Source organism: Octodon degus, unplaced genomic scaffold (genome assembly GCF_000260255.1).
Source record: "Octodon degus isolate 3935 unplaced genomic scaffold, OctDeg1.0 scaffold00049, whole genome shotgun sequence".
NCBI lineage: Eukaryota > Metazoa > Chordata > Mammalia > Rodentia > Octodontidae > Octodon > Octodon degus.
The window spans coordinates 13,272,128-13,289,526 of NW_004524625.1; the positions used below are offsets into that span (position 1 = coordinate 13,272,128).

The window sequence follows — 17,399 nt, forward strand, 5'->3', positions numbered from 1 at the left end:
CCACTGTCACATCACTTGGGCTGAGTGGAGGCAAAGATGGCCACCTCCAGCGGAGCCTTGGCAGAGAGACTGTTCATCTATTAACGAGCTCAATTCAAGGAAAACCTGGGCTTCTCCAAGGTTTACTCTTGAGCGACAACATTATTTGAAGACCTCAGGGCACAAAGCCTTCCCTAACTCCCCGTGGCGCAGAGGCTCTGTCTCTGGTCATCGCATGGTAGCAGCTGCAGAGATACTTCCTCCCCCAGGCTGGCCTTCCTGCGCCTCTGCCTAGCTCTGCTGGCAGCAACAACTGAGCCCAGGCGAGCTTCCCCATGACAACTTTAGCAGCGGTAAGTAGGTATTCAGGCAACCTTGTTTTGGGTACTGACTGGAGAATCAATTGCGCTGGCCTTTCTTGGTAGCTTGGTTGTCACCCACACTGCCCTGAAGCTCTAAAAATATTTGTCACATTTACTGCAAGTGCTTGTTTACAAGTCTCTCCATTTAGGCTTTGGGTTTCCTTATGATAGGCAGGCAATAGATACTGTCTCATTTATTTTTAGCCTAGTGCTTGAGTTGTAATGGGAGCTGATGAGTAAGAGCAAGCGAGAGAGCTAGTGAGAGTGGGGAGGGGGAGGGGAGGGGAAGGGAGGGGGAGGGGAAGAGGTGGGAGAGGGACAGGGAGAGGGAGGGAGAGAGAGAGAGAGACAGAGAGACAGACAGAGAGACAGAGACACAGACACAGACAGAGAAAAAGGGAACAAGCAAGAGAGAGAGTTCAGTCTCTAAAGCTGCATGAATTGGTTAGGAGATGCCAATCTGGACTTCTGGATTCTAGTAGGTCCTCAGAAGTCCGCAGAGGCGTCGGGTAGGGATAGGAGAGGGCCTGTCACGGCACAGGGGCCTGACTTACTTCCTCCACGCTGGCATAACACATCTGTTATAACACTCATTCTCCTTATACACTGGATGTCCTTATTGGAGTACAATTGTCTGCTTGCTTTGTTCTGTGTCTAAAAAGTATTTGAAGAATATTGTGCTAGAGCTCTTAGTTTTTTCCAGTGTTCATATAGTCTGGGATGGGTAAGTACTTAGTTCAGCTTTTGTCTATCATTGGAAAGTTGTTCTGAATCTTTCTCTAGGACGTCTGCTGGGGAATGACACAAATAAGGGATCTTGCTTGTCAAGTGTCCATGGTACATTCCGTTGGCCAGAGCGCCAGCTGTGAAGTGGCTTCTGCTTGGCACCACGTGTCCTGATTCTGCTGAAGTGCGATGTTCCCAAACCCCAGGGGCTGTGAGGACTGCGGAGGTGAGGAGTGTTTCTAGCTTTTGTTTCCCACAGATAATATTAACGCAAACAGTCACACTTTTAGCACTTGTGTTGACTGTCCCCAGTTGAGGTGGTGACAGCTGCAGGAAACTGAACTGCTGTACAGAAAGGTGGGTCATAGACGCTCCCAGGAGGAAAGTGTCATGCAAGCTTGGAAAGGACATCATTATCACGTAACGCAGCACGCCTATAGCATAAATCAGGAATGAGCCCTGAGAGAAATTCCCACTGAGGTAGGACAGAAGAACTGAAGATAGGTCGGAAAGAGGTAAAGACAATCGGGATTTTAAAATTGTACTTTTAAGAAAACTGCAGCTTCAGTATACAATCGAAGGTACCTGAGATTACAATATGTTTTTCCCATCTAGGAAACTTTAGCCCCAAATTCCTAAGATTTTAAAGATATAATAAATGTTTAAAAGGAGTCCTTCCTTGTCTTACCTTTATAAAGTGAACCCTTGGCTTGCAACTGTAAATCGAGCTCTTGCACTCTGCAGATTGACACATTCCATAGAGTTTCACCTCCAGGATTGCACAAGTACCCCCAGCCTCAGACCGTAACCGGCTCACGGAAAGAGCGCCCCCTCCCACATGTGTACTTGCTTCTACCTAATACATATGAATATTCCTCTCACCAATAAGCCCTGAAATGCTTTTCTGTGCTAATCAAGATTCTACGTCATGGATGGGGTGAGGTGAGGTATTCATGTCCCTTGGGGGACCTCCTCAGACTTTATTAGTGGCCTTAGGACGCCATCTGCCTGCTTATTGACTACCTACCTCTTGAGTACCTGCAGTATGGGGGGCTATGGGGGCCATGGGCCATGGAAAGGTGAGTAAGAGAATGTGCTTTCGGTAGATGCTCATACTTGTGACGGCTAATCTTCCTGATCAGTTTGCCTGGATTAGGCGAGGCCTGGAGAGTTGGCTAGAGTGTGAGAGAGCAGATCCATAGAGAGGTCACAGCTGAGTGGGCTATGAGGAGGGGCCCAGTGGGGAGAAGTGGTCATGGGGCCAGCCCCTGGCAGGACACCATTTCTCGGGTGCTTCCCTTGCCACACTTCCTGATTGCCCTAAGGAGCACAACTGTCCTCCTCCCCGCCCTGCTGCCATGGTGTTTTTGCCCTAGAGCCAGCTGAGCCTGGCAGGAACTTCTGAAACCACGAACCCGAAATCCATCTTTCCTCCTCCAAGCTATGCATGTTAGGTAATTTGTCCCAGTGAGAGAAGGCTAATACCACACCACAATAAAGCAAGGTGAAGAAAATGACACAATTCAGGAGATCTGCAGCACAGACCAAAATGTCCAGATGTTGTGGGATTCCAGAGGACCAAGAGAATACTGTCCCCGAAGAAGGGGAACATGGGAAAAGTTCAGCAGGTTGAACGCATTTTTCTGAGGCTCTCAGAATGAGATTGTATTTGGATATAGGGTGTTAAAGAGGTCATTCAGTTAAATGGATTGTTAGGGTGACCTTATCTAATATGATGGTTCTCATTTTTTAAGAAAAGATTAATACACAGACCATACAGACAGAAAGTCAACCGTGTGAGGACAGAATGAGAAGGTGGCCATCTAAAAGCCAAGGAGAGATATCTCGGGGGAAAAATCCTGCTGGCACCTTTGTCTTTGTCTTCTTAGTGTCTGGATTTATAAGAAAATGAATTTCCACTGTACAACCCTCGGGGTCTGTGGCATTTATTTTTCAGCCCAAGAAAACCACTACACTCCTTATAAACACAAATCCTCGCACAGGATCCAGGCCTTTCTGGTGAAGGGCATGGAAGGAGCTGCCCAGGAACTAAGCAATATTTCCAGTTTGTGTTTCCTAGCCAGTCTACTGCTCCTCTGGCCTAGTCTATGGCTGCAGTCCCAGGCACCATGACAACGAGGGGCAGGTGAGAAGGGACATTCAATCACTTAACAAGAATGTCACTGGTCTATTCCATATATGGGGCTGCTTTTTTCTAGGTAGCCAGTCAGTTGGTTCAAAAGCTAACAATGACTAAGCTCCCAGGTCTTTGGGAGAGTGAATATTCCAGTTGAAACTGGAACGGTTAATGTTTGTTGACAAAATACTACTGGGGAGACTAATACATAAATGAATCTGTCTTTGAGGAGGCAAAGGCAAGCAGCGAGGTCAAGGTACACTTTATAAACCCTGCCTCCCTCTACTAGTCATTACTACAGCCAAAGACGGAGAAGTGTGAGGCTGGGGCCTTAATTAGGTGAACGCGGAATCTCATTGTAACCAATGGGAAGACAGGATTTCCAAAGACAATTGCTGGATATGACGAGCCCATTGTCCAGATCGGAGATAAGTCCTTATCTATCGTTGCTATGAAGGCAGTAACCAAAGACCATTTTATCCAAGTCTTCTCCAGCTTTAGAGATACCAAGGTTTTTCTTGTTTCTGGCTAGCAACTATAGAAAACGGTAAAACAGCGCAGTCTGGACTAGCCAGGAAGCCCCCAGTCGGGCAGCTTTTGAGGTTGGGAGCCCGACTGACTCGAGTTTGCTCCGGGCTCCTGTGGTCACTATTCGGCCTTGGCACGTCACTTAACCTCAGCGCCCTCCGCTTCCTCACAAGTGAACTCAGGGTGAGGAGGAGGATGTAGTGCGATTGTGCTTGTGAAAGACAACAAACAAGCTGCCTGGAGACGCTAGGCGGGCTTGGCGTGCTGCCAGGGGAGTGGCTCCCGCGGCGCGTGGCCATCCTGGCCCGGGTGGCCTCTGACAAAAGTTCAGGAACTCTCCACTGTCCCTTCACTCACAAAGCAAAGGGGAGCAGCCGCCCCCAGACACCGGGATGCCCCCTTCCGGGACCGAGCGGCATCCCCAACCTGCGGGCGGGCGGCCGGAGGAGTCTGGGCGCAAGGGGTCTGGCGATGCTTTGGACACTTTCGCAGAAAGTGCCTTATACCGCAGTACTCGTGAGCACAACAGCACCGGTACGACTTCCTACTTTGGGCCTATGTGGGGCCTTTTGTAAAACAATTTCATATAGTAAGACCCGAGCCTTCTAAAGGTTTTGGAACCTCAGCAGGTAACCAGCAGTGGGAAAACTGGGTCACAACCTGATCCTTAATAGGCCAGGCTCTGAGTGCAGACGGCTAAATTACCACGGCCGATCCAACACGGCTGAACCCCAAGACAGCAGCTTACCTTCCCAGCCACCACGTCCGCTTCCTCCCCGCTCCAGCCCTGGATGCGACTTCACCCTACCTTCCGCACACACCCGGGTGAGCCTCGGAGCAGCCCCCCGGTGTGTCACTCTCACCTGCTCCTCAAGCCAGCCGCTAGCAAAAGCCCCTGAGGTCCGTGCTCCCGTCTCAGTCACAGGATCTGCCCCCCTGCCCACCTGCCTGCCTGCAATCTCCTCCGTGTTTTCAGAGTTAATAAAGGCTCCCCTTCCCCGTTTCTGCCTCTCTGCTGCGCCGCCGACGCTACCGCCACCGCCGCCACTGCTGGCTCGGATGAAACCTATCAATTGTCACTCCTTTAAGTTCAACAGGAATTTTGTAGCTTGTTTCTGCCTAAACGTAAACATAAAGTAGGTTCTGAAAAATTATTGAAAAGTAAGTCTGACCTTATTCTCATACTCCAAATATAATGACAGTATCATGTTAATCTATTTTTCCAGGCTTTTTTCTATGTTTAAAGAAACTGTTTAAACACAGATAAGATAATACTACATGTAAAATTTCATACTCTTCATTTCACTTAAAAATATACGATTAGCATTTCTCCATATACTAGAAATTCAACTTAAGTATCTGTAAAACTTAAAAAAAATTAAAAATTTATGACTAAAATTTTCCAGTTGATTGTCTATACAGTTCCCTTGTTATAAGTTATGCTGTGATACTTGCAGTTTTGCATTTCTGACTGTTTTTGGATTCAGCTACTGTAAGCGAACTTCAGCAACTGATGAGTCTTTCATGAGTTTAGCGAACACTAAGCACGTGCAGGGCTGGGGCCGTTCTCACCCTGGCAACGGAGCATCCCCCTCGCTGAGTGAGGACTCTGGATTTTCCTCCTAGCTTCTGGCTGACAGTGGAAGGGCCTGCTACGTCCTCATGTAGTTGTTGCTGCTTCTGATATTCTGGTTTTTATTTAAGCAAAGGGCAGAGTGTTTAAATCTGAAATACGGTTTAAAAAAAAAAAGCAAATAAGCCAAAAAAAAAAAAGACAACATATCTGCTTTCATGAAGCTTCCATTCTAGAGAAAACAATTTTAAATCTATCTAGACATCCTGTCCAATCACTTTCAGAAAGACTGGAGTAGTTACCGTGTCACTCTCAGTCGTGTAAGTAGCTCTCTTGCTGCATTTTCACTAATGCTATGTATTATAATATAAAATGTTGGGTTTTTTTTTTCTAGTTTAGTAAACTTTTCTCTTCTTTCTTTCTTTCTTTCTTTCTTTCTTTCTTTCTTTCTTTCTTTCTTTCTTTTTTTCTGAACGGGGCATTGAACTCAGGCCCTTGTGCTTGCCAGGCAAGTGCTTATCCTACTGAGCTGTCACCCTAGCCCTGACAATACCTCATTCCTTAAGGGTTTCTTTCCTCTTCCCTCCTACTCATAGAAGTAAACTGAAGGGACATTTGAGTTTTCATCCAAAAGTTACTCTAAATGTCCACTTTCAAAAAATTTGCCCTCTCCAGTGAGAAAAGAATCCCAGCCCCAGAGCAGCAAAGACAAGGGGGGATTTACCTCCCATTCCCTGCCGGGCACCCTCCAAGCAGGCAGGCAGCAGCTGGTGAGGACGAAACTGTGCCCTGCCAGGGACTGACGCGTATGGGAGCCAGGTCAGAGGGAGGCTCCTCCTCCAAATGCCAGGCTTCTCTGGGGCACAAGCGAGACGGACCCAGGCGGGGTCTCTGCAGGGTCAGGGTCCCATGGGGCTCCTCATAGATGGCCCTTGGTGCTGAGCAGCACCAAACAGTGAAAGGAGGCCTTGGGATTAGGAGGATTTTGACTGTGCTTATAGTGCAAGGGGACAAATATATGAAAATAGGATTTAAATATTTTTGAGGTTTAAGTATGTAGGACAGGGCCAGGGTGATAGCTCAGCAGCTAAGCACCTGCCTGGAAAGTACAAGGACCCAAGTTCAATGTTCAGTACTGAAAAAAAAGAATATGTAGGATATACGGAAATATATAAAAATAATGAGATACTAATACATAAGTACAAATATTATGTGTATATTTTTGAAGCATTAGAAACTTTCAGAGTATCTACCTACTATCATTTATCTTCTATCTCCTATCCATAAATCTATCATCCACCTATTTATCTTCTATCATCTATCTATCTATCTATCATCTATCTTATATCTCTATCATCTGTCCATCTATTTATCATCTATCTACTATCTATCATCTGTCTAGTGTCTATCATCTATTTGCTATCTGTCTACTATCATCTATCTATCTACCTATCATCCATCTATCATCTATCATTTCTCTATCTCTGTATCTGCTATCATCTATCTATCTATCTATCTATCTATCTATCTACTTACCTATCATCCATCTATCATCTATCTCTATCTACCTATTATCCATTTATCATCTATCATCTATGTATCATCTATCTATCTATCTATCAATCATCTATCTATCTATCATCTATCTATCTAATTATGTACCACGCATTGTCTGACTCACGAGTAGACATTATCATTAAATCCACTTGTCATTATGAAGAAACTGTGTTTGGAGTGCTAAGTACTTGTGGAGCAGATTGGATGCCAGTTGGTCTGCCTTCAGTGCCCCGAAACCCTCTGCTTAGAGAAGGAAGCTGACGGTGGGTAAGCATCTGACCCGGTCGGCAGGAGTTCCCTGAGTGTCTCCGTGCACTAGGCACTGGGCTCGCCCCCGGTCATCGCGCTCAGCAGTGAGAGGGCCGGGACTTGGATCTGGACCAAGGGCTGCTTGCCTGCCAGTGCTTGCTCGTCCTGCTACGCCCTGCTTAGAGGAAAGCCTGTTCTCACTGGGGCTGATGGCAGGAGTCAAGGCTGGTGCAGGGCACAGCGCTGTTGGGACAAAGTGCTGAAGCTGGAACAGGAGCTCCTGGGCCACTGTGCTTCGGGCGGGCAGCTGGGGTGGAGGGCGTGCTGCCATGGTTGTGCACCTTCCAGGCTCCAGACACGCTAACGTGGTCCAGGAGGCTCAGAACTGACCACTTGGGCTCAGACACTTCCACGCAATAGCCAACAGGCTTTAAGAATTCCAAGAGGTATTCTTGAATCTGCTCAGCCTTCAGTTATTGAAAATTCTTTTATATTTTTCCCTTGATAACTTGCACTGTACAGGAAATGACATACTTGAAGGTATTATTCATTTTCTTCCAATGGAAATCAAATATATCCCATAATGCCTTACTAATACTAACCAGATGGATTGAGGGGACTTTGACAAGAGGTTTCTTTAGACAATTTGAGAATATACTGAATTTCAGTCTCTTTTGACCAGCACAAAAATGGCGAGAATGACAAGTGCTCCGTAAATTTCCTAGCTGTGCAATTTCTGTACTTCCATTATGGTCAGATGAAATATATGTAAAGCAAACTTCCTCTTTCCCCCATTTTGAAAGCTCAGGCTTCAGGATTTATTCAAAAGACCAAGAAAATGTTTGACTACCAGGGCTAGACATTTCTAAATAATTCACACTCAAAATTCTGACAAAAACAATTCCTGTTAGTGTTTGTGCCCTGGTCTTTTTTCTCCCCTATTCTCAAAAAAGTCCAAGAAACTTTGAGAGAACTTTCTATGTCGAGAACCGTGAGACACAATGGCTGGAGAGGATCTTAGTAGTCATCTATCCACCTCTGTTATGTTCTAAGAAGAAGAAATGGAAAATTCCAAAGTTTCCGGATTTGGCTAAGGCTGCACAGGTAGACCGTGAGCAGGCTTACATCTGAACGCCGTTCTCCATGCAGTTCCCACTCCTTACATCCCTTTGCCTCCCTTCTGCTTTACTTTCACATCCTTTTCCTTCTTCCACTTCGTTCTGTCAGACCCAGGCCTTGGCGGTGATGGGATGGAGCCACAGTGGGGTTGGCTGGGTTGTGAGTAGCCAAACTCACCAATGGAAAATAGGCACTAGAGGGAAAGGTCTGGAGTCAGACAGCGAGAAATGTGTGGTTGAAAAGTCCAGAAAGGCCAAGGTTCAGGTTGTACAAGTGGCATATTAGAAGAAGGAACTTGACAGTAGGCCATAAAGGGCGTGGGCATGTAAGGCTAGTGGGGGTGACAGGGGCCCACTGAACTGCCCTGCAGCTGCTGGTTGCATGCCACATCGGAAGACCTGATGTGCAGGCCCACAGCCAGGTGCGGCCACATAGCCAAGGGAGCACACATAAGATCTGGAACTCATTCCTAAGAAACAAGTTTACCAAGTCAGGACAGAGGCAGTAGAGTTGGTAGTGAAGACCTAGAGTTCCTTGAAGCATCCCAGAATAGTGTGCAAGAGATAGTTCGTAGCTATCTAAGTAGACCGCTCTATCAGTGTAATACATTTACAGCCATTCAAAATCTAGCAATCCATGTGCTCCTGAGAATGAGCTCTCCACGTCGTAAATGTGATTTGCTCTCCTTATCTGAGACGTTCTTGCCCTAAGTTACTGTTCAGATTCATCAGCAGGGCTAAGATTCACCTGGTATTCCACAGCACTCTGATTTGGATGGTCTCCATTTTTATTGGATTAGGTTCCCTCCACACTGGTTTAAAATCATTTAACCTCTCCTTTTACCTCTACACTTACGGAACAACGTCAACTAATTCCAGAAAGTATATTATGTGTTGAATGAACCCAGCTTTTAAATTTTTTCATACCTTTGCTTTAAGAACTCCTTTTCTATGCCGTCAAGTCTGCAAGTCCCTCCCTAGCCTCTTCCTCTCACCTTTTCCCTACCATACACACTGTTAGCTAGTGCCTCCTCTTAGTGTTGTATACAGACAAATGAATTAAGAGGGTTTTGTTTGTTTGTTTTTTTGCTAGAGAAAAAATACTAGCAAAAAGAGCTAAGTCAATATCATCAGAAAAAAAAAAGATCAAGTAGGAAAGTAAGTTCTTATAAGAAATTCACCGAATCTTAAGAGTTGAAGGTGCCCCCATTTTCCTTTTTCAGCATATTTGTACAGATGTTTTTTCCACTTCCAGTATGTTTTAGTCTTCCTTCTGGCAGAATACAAAGCAAGTCTCCACTTGATGCTGTCTCAGTTACTCTTCTTTCATTGCTGGGACAAATACCCAACAATCAAATTAGGGAAGGAAAGGTTTATTTTGCTCACAGTCACTGGAGGTTTCAGTCTGTACTCAGCTGGCTCCAAGGCAGAGTGGCACACAGCAGAGGGCAGCCTTTCATGGAGGCAGCAAAGAGCAGAGAGCAAAATGGAGGAGCAGCAGCAACAATGGCTGCAGAAAGGAAGTCTGTCTGTCTGTCTTATGTTATGTTCAGGCTATCTGGCCTAGGCCGGTGTAGCACTCACACCCATAATCCCAGCAGTATTCACACCCATAAGCCTGGCCTTGGATTACCCATAATCCCAGTGGATCATGAGTTAATCACAAACTCTAGAAGTCCCTGCCCCATGACTCATGAGACTTTGGGGGGACAACTAGACACACACCATAACAGATGGCCATGCAGATATTTTAGAAAAACTAATCTCTCTTCTGTCCTTCAGAAAGAGAATGGATCCCAGAATCATTCTGCCCTCACACCAGTAAAGAGATCATGCCATGACTCTTCCCATAAGCCAAATGTGCCTATCAGGTATTTTCGTGTATTAGGCAGCAGGCAGTTGCCTTGAAGTATTAGAGAACTGATTCCAGGCACACGTGGAAGCAGTGTGCTTCTTAAATACACTTTAGTAAAACACCAGATCATGTTTCTTACAGAAGTATCCAAGCACTCTGCAGTGGATCTAGCAGATTATAGTTTAGCTGCAGCTCATTATTGATGATTTATTGTGCCTGTTTGTTGAAGGGGAATGAAGAGGGAACCAGGGGATAAGGGCTATGACTAGCCCTTGAAGTCCTCCTATGAGTGCTTAATTTAGAAAGCATTCTTAGGAGGGCCCACTGTGGGGAGCTGGAGACCTCTCTGTAACGAAACCAAATTCCAGTGACACTTAGCATGTGTGACATGGAAGAAGCCTGGGAAGTATCTGGATTGAGTTTTGGAAGCAAGTCTGGGATTTTTCTCTGAAGATCCACTGATAATCATGATGTTCTCATGTAGGGTTTAACTATGGTCTTGCCTGAGGTCAAGGTAATAGGCTCAAATTCCTTCTAAACTCCCTCTAAAGGCTGAAGTGTGCAGTTACTGCTGAAGCTTCCGGGCAAGGACTGTCCCCATGTCCTCTGAGTGGTCGCTCTATTAATTAGAGAAAATCTATTGGCTGAAAAAAATTAAGACAAAATAAAACTCCATTGTCTAAATAAAGAAGGCTGAGATAAAGCACATTCACATACAGGAAGTGCAAGTAGTAATACAGGTATAACACTGCCAGATCTCAAATTAGAACTTAGACTGTAAGTGATGCTCTATGGTCCAGTGATGAAAGCAGAACTCACAGGTAAAGTCCCGGATGTGCCGATGTCTCAGCAGGCACCAGTGTCTTGGTCAGAGGGTAACTGACATGATCGGTACTGCAGCCACCAGTCACAAAGCACAGTGAAACAGTGTTTTTGAGAGAACTAGACTCAGTGAGATTAATGAGCATTCCCAGACATAACTAGGAAATGGTACCATATTATTTGGCTTGAATGAAAGTACACGCATAGCACCAGATCCATCGTGGAGATCCCGTGGAGGCCAGCCTCCCCCTCCTGTGAAGTGACCACAGTTCCGACCACGTGTGTCCTGAGAGTGTGTCCAGGAGCATACACTCCTCTATGGCATTTATCCCTTGAATGCTGTCACCTGGAACTGCACGCTGCCTGCACTGCATGGTGAAGGAACACTTGCTAAATGAATCACTGAATGACTGAGCTGCATTAGGCTTGCTGTCAAGAAGCTTAGGACCTAAGAATGCTAAGATTTGCGCACATAAATTCATGCACTTCTGCCCAGGACTTGCCCAGGCACAGGGACACATGGGAAAGAATAACGATCACAAAATCAATATTAATTAGAAATTTTTGCTATTACAGCAATAATCAGGAATGACTTAAACGTCCATTAACACAAGCAAGAGAAAGCACATTCCAGTTTATGATACTATAGCCTGTTATGCAGTGTTTAAAATAAAGGGCCTAAAACTAAATTTACACATGCATGAACCTCAAAAAATATAAAAACTATAACAGCAGGGCTGGTGAGATAGCTCAGCAGACTAAGCGCCTGCTTAGGCAAACTCAGGGACTGGGGTTTGATCCCCTGTACCACATGCTGTGCTGGCCCCATCCCCGGGTATGCGGAGGTGGCGACCGAAACTGGATGTGGTGGTGCACACCTGCAATCCCAGCGCTGGGGAGGCTGAAAACAGGTGGATCACTACGAGTCTGAGCTATGTAGTGAGCCCCTGTACCAAATATATGAAATTTAAAAAACATATACCAGGGAGCATTTATTAAATATTTCTTGCATGCAGGCAGGCTTTATGTGCTTTGCATGTACTCGCTCATTTTGCCTTCACAATGACCCTTGGGGCGCAGGATTCCATGAGGGACGAGAAAGCGAAGAGGGTGTGATCAGAGAGGTCAATAAAAGGGGCAGTGAATGCATTTATAATGTTTCATGTCATAAACCAGATGATTGTCCAGAGATCTTTGGGTATTAATACTTTTTATGACACCTGAAATAGCTCACAATAAGACATCTACAAGCAGAAATGAAGTAACTTGAGGGTTCAAAGGAAAGAAACAGTATGCTTTGTATTTAAGGAAGAAAAGGGCATTGAACCGAGGCTAAACAGTACAGGTGGGATAACGTGGAGGGTTTTTTTTTAAATTTTGGTAATTTTTATTAATATATGATCCTCAAAGTTTAAAAAGCCTTGGCCTTTTAAACAAATTTCTACAATTCACTTGAAAGGTGATAAGACACCACACACTCCTACAACCTAGGCCACTGTACAAAACAAGGGAAAACTTTCCAAACTTCTATCATATGTCACTGTAACTTAGAGCAGCTCTATGTTAACTCTTGTATCAACCAGTGTGTCTTAGATTGCCTGAATATTTTGATTGTGACATGCAAAAATGGATGGTGCTCTGGAAAATGGTTCACTGGCATGCAGATTTCTGAGACTCTTAAATCCCAAAACAAAGGAGGGGAAGTAAACACTAAGGCCTGACTCTGACAACACGTACTCAGAGGGAAGAAACCATCGCAGCAACATAGATGGGAAAAGGAAAACAGTATGGAGTTCAGGGTACTCAACCTCAGACGCCAGCAGTATCCAGTTACCAGCTTCCATGTATGACATGTTTTCAAAGTGGAAAAGACATTATTAGAGACTGACTCAGACCAGCAGGTCTCATTAGACTTTTTATAGTGCCAGTGTGATTCAATGTAATCGTCAACCGTTAAAAAATTTAAGACTGCATTCCAAGGTAATAGTTCATTGTAAATCTACTTCAATAAATTATATACATATGAATTTGTATGTGTATGTTCTCCATGTATGATTTTATATATATATTTATTTATTTTTGTATTTTAGGGAAGGGTCTACAGGGTGTTCAGGGTCTCACTGCTAGATCAGACTTGTAGTGATCCACCTGTTTACAGCCTCCCAAGAGCTGAGATTACAGGTGTGCAACACCTCGTCCAGTCTCAATTGCTGTCTCGGGGTGCCCTGGGGGCAGGGCTGGCATGGCAGGCCCGGGGATCGAACCCTGGCCCTTGTGCCTGCTGGTAGGCGCTTTAATCTGCTGAGCTATTTGGCTGGCCCTCTCTGTATGATTTTAAGATATGTAAGAAAATGTTGATAATTAAACAGACTAACCATGTGGATATTAGTAGGATTAGACAAACTGTCACTGACTTTAATACACTATTGATGAAGAAAAGTTAATTCAAGGCTTTAACTCTGAGCTTCATAAAAACATGTCAGGGTATATTTGAGAAACCAGTCCTCATTATATTATAAAATTAACTAAAATATTTTAACATTTTCAAAACAATATAAAGTCAATTATTTTTCCTTTATAAGCAAAGTTAGAAAATCTGATCTGCTATTTTGATAGAGTTTTGGTTCACCTATACATTCTGTAGTGAAGGATAAGACAAGTTGGCCAAAAGAAAGGAGAGTTTACCAGACTACCTTTAATATTCTTCAGTAAGTTCGTAAAAAAACAACACTTTTCAACAAGGCAGTATACCCAGCTTTGAAGTAAAAATAGGGACTTTGGTAAAAGTAGAGCATAAATGAATCGCCAACTTTGAAGTTATGGACCTGTTAAGAGTGGAGCTTGGACAAAATTGACTCTTGTTAATAAAATCATTAGATAAGCAAGTGTCTCCAGTTTTTCAATCCATTAACCAAAAGCTTCGCACAAAAATAAAAATATGCTAAGAAAAAAAGGAATGTATTTTTGAATTATATGCAATTTATAATTCTGTAAGAATGGCTAGAAGTAAAAAATCTTTGTAATATTTCTAGTGAAATCAAATTCAAATACAATATCTAGGATTCTTCTTGAAAAAAGAAACAAATTACATAATTTGTTAATACTCTGCAAATTCCAATTCACAAGTACTATATTATAAAATAAGAATAAATCATAAATGGGTGCATCAAAGAAAAGCTACAATCAATAATTTCAGTTTTTGCTACCTTGACAAGGTACTGGACATATACTACATCAATATGATAGAAAAGGCATAGTCTCTGAAGACACATCCTACATTTTATTTACATTTTAAGACTAATCTCAAAATCACATATCCATACACCTATTCCCTTTTGTTGATTTCACCTAAACTTAAATGCATGGTTGATTTAATGAAGTCTGTAAACAAATATTTACTACATCTGTCACACGTAACACACAGGAACAGCATTTGGCAGAAATTCATCGACCCCTCTCCCAACTTTTTTATTATAAATACAGGTATCAAAACAATCCTGAACATATTTTGGATACTGCTAGTAGTCAGCGCCCACACTGCTTCAAAGATTAACACAATTTGTGACAATACTCATTGTACCTGCAACTTTGAACAATTTCAAACTGCAGCTCTTTCACTTAGTGAGATGGATAAGCCTGCCATTTGTTTTTCCTTCTTGAGATTTTACTTTTCAGAAATACTCGTTTCCACTGACATCTGCCAATTTTTCCCGTGTTTTCATCTTGTAAACCTGGACCTATGTGGTGTACCCCAGGTTTATATTGAAATGACAGAACAATTGTGCTGCACTTTTCCTCCTGTTGCCTGAAAACATAATGGATGAACATTTATTAAATATATTCTGACAAATGTCCAGGCCAGGTTTATTATCTGGAATTCTTTTACTTAATGTGTGGGTATTTTGCATTGTGATATTTAATCAAGACATTAATATGAGAAGGTTGTTGATTTAAGACAAGTTTGAGATCCACTAAAACTAACTGCTGTGTGTTTGTCCTTCTGGTGGTTGTGGAAGCTGCATATTTTCTTTGGACATCGTTGGACGTCTCAGCTCTTGAAGTACAATGTTAATGCTGTATGAATTTTGCCATTTTGTTAACACTGGTGTGCTGCACGCCCCCACCATTCCACTGGAATTATTTATTCCATTCATATTAATTTTTGTTACAAATCTAGCTGACGGAGGAGCTTCTGGGTATTTAGTCCACATTCTACTTTCAGGCTATCTATTCTGTATAATTTGTCCTTGGCGGCCCACTAATCGTACCTGTCCACCTTGTAAGCGTCACGTCCTCAGCATCTCCAAGGCCCCAGCTAGCTGTTCCATTGCCTGCTCCTTTGTGTCCTTCTTCCAGTTCTTGTTGGAACAGCAAGCGAAAGTTACGAGGAATTTTAACTCCTGTGATGACCGTCATCTTCTCCTACAGCCGCCGCCACCGCCTGAATTGATAATGTGGAAATTTAACGAGCGTAGAAGTCAGTACCTACACCCCCCGGGCACCCGCACACCGCGATGGAAGACGCAGCAGGACTCAGGTTGTTGACGCTCTTTGTACTACAAGACTGCTGGGGAGATAGACTCAGATCCTAGCCTTGTGGCAGTGACATCACTCGGCTGCCTAACTGGGGATTAATTGATAAGTCCAACGTACAGGCTAGCGTTCATTCTCACTGCGAGTCCAGGAGCCTCCTCTGTGCCCTGGGGACAGCCTGAAGATCTTCGTTCCTTCCTAGCTGGGTCCTCAGTGGGCCAGGGCAGGCATGAAGGGCTCACTGAAGTGAGGATGGCCTTCTCTGGGGCACCCTGGACCTCGATGTCCTGTCTTCTTTGCTTCTTGGTAAACGTCACTGAGAGGCACCCAAGGACTTTGCCCTTAGAACCCCAAATATTCACATCATTTGCCAAATACTTTCCTGAGTGGTCTTCAAAGAAACTTTTCCACAGCTTCTCTGTGTCCTCTTCTGTCCCCTCTCCCTGGAAACAGGTCTGGTCACTTGTCTTCTGCTGCTATTATTCTTCACAAGGTAGGGCTTGGGATTCCCAGTGATGCCCAGCTGACCACTTTAAATGAATTGAGCTACTTCTTTGCAAACTATCTAAAATGTGGAATCATGTCACAGGTGCCCACAAGAGAGCTTCTTGTGCTTTGGATAACAAGAACATACTTATTGCAAGAGGACAACATCATTCATATATATTTGGTTCTGCTAGACGATCGGGCATAAAGAAAAGCCAAGACCGTTTGCTTGGAGGCTCTTTGGGGACATGACTTTCTGACTTTCAGAATAAATGTGAATGAGCTTCTGGCCACATTTGGAGCCTACACATATTTTTCAGACCGTCATTTGAGAAGCTTGAGTTTAACTGAAAAATCATTTAGTGCAAGATTCTCAGATTCCTGGGATATAGGAATTGACTATAGAACGGAGGCGCCAGCTTCAATTCATCGAAGCCTACTCTTTGCCAGGGACTATCACGAACATTTTACAGATATTAACTTATTTTTCTTGCCGCATATTGCACAAGGTAGGCTGTGTTATTATTCTCTTTTACACACAAGGAACAGAGTCCCAGGACTCACGTGACTTCTTCACGTTTCAAACCCGTGCACTGCATGTGCTCCTTACGCGGTCTCTCGCTTGGGGTAGAAAGCGCGGCCTTGAGGCGGGCTAGTTCGCGCAGGACCCCAGCGGTGCGGAGCGGTGCGGTGTCGAGCCTGCACAGCCCGCCTCCGCGCCCCTTCAGGGCTGTCTCAGCAGGGCAGTGCGCCAGCAGGGCCGAGGCGAGCTGCAGAGCCCTCAGCTCCTCCTCGCTCCTCACACTGGGAGCGCTAAGCCCTGCCCTGGACGGCGCTGAGGCTGGAGGCTGGGGCGGGGTGCAGCTGACTCCGCGGGCCTACCGTGAGGACTGCCCGCGGAGCCACCGCCTAGAGCCACAGCATATTCTTGCAGGGACCTAAGGGCATGCTCGTTTGAAATGATTTTTAATAACAACAGCGACAACAAAGAAAACATAAACAGCATAATTGCGTGGAGTGCATGAAAAAAAAAAAAAAAAGAAGAAGAAAATACAACTCATAACCGGGCCACCCACGGGTAACTCTGTTGGCATTTTTGCGTATTTTCCTCTAGTCACTTTCAGACAATGCAGTACTGTTAGCTGGGACTGAACAGAATGCAAAGTTATATCTTGCTTTTCCACTAAATATTGTCTATGATTTATCTTTTGTAAATATCTTTTTAAAGTTTTGGTAATATACCATTAGCACATATGTTATAATTTATGCAACCATTCCTCTGTTATTAAGTATTTAAAGTATTTTAAAACATTTCATTATAAGTAACACTAAATATTTTTTTCCCTAACTCTGAACATTTTGTGCATTTAGGTCTCCTCTCTCTCTCTCTCTCTCTCTCTCTCTCTCTCTCTCTCTCTCTCTCTCTTCTCTCTCCTCTCTCTTCTCTCCCCTCTCCCCTCTCTCCTCTCTCCTA

At 44.2% G+C, this 17,399-nt stretch overlaps 2 protein-coding genes across 2 annotated transcripts in view; both read right to left on the reverse strand.

Moving 5' to 3' along the window:
• Me3 (malic enzyme 3) overlaps positions 1-469 on the reverse strand; it is a 167,545-nt gene extending 167,076 nt beyond the window's left edge. The window contains exon 1 of the mRNA XM_004632571.3: positions 393-469. The gene's annotated coding sequence lies outside the window, so the exon portion shown is untranslated. The remainder of the gene's footprint in view (positions 1-392) is intronic.
• A 14,414-nt stretch (positions 470-14,883) lies between these two features.
• On the reverse strand, positions 14,884-15,322 carry LOC101586784 (ubiquitin-conjugating enzyme E2 variant 2-like). Its single transcript, XM_012515051.1, has 2 exons — positions 15,153-15,322; positions 14,884-15,031 (listed from the first exon to the last, which is right to left on the reverse strand). The coding sequence occupies exons 1-2, from the start codon at positions 15,320-15,322 to the stop codon at positions 14,884-14,886; spliced, it is 318 nt and encodes a 105-aa protein (XP_012370505.1).
• Between the last annotated feature and the right edge of the window lie 2,077 nt (positions 15,323-17,399).

Excerpts from the sequence above, each read along its gene's own strand:
- LOC101586784 (XM_012515051.1), bottom strand. The coding sequence starts at position 15,322 with ATGACGGTCATCACAGGAGTTAAAATTCCTCGTAACTTTCGCTTGCTG. Across the intron at positions 15,032-15,152 it reads ACGATTAGTGGGCCGCCAAG|GGTGGGGGCGTGCAGCACAC; the intron begins GACAAATTATAC and ends TTCCAGTGGAAT.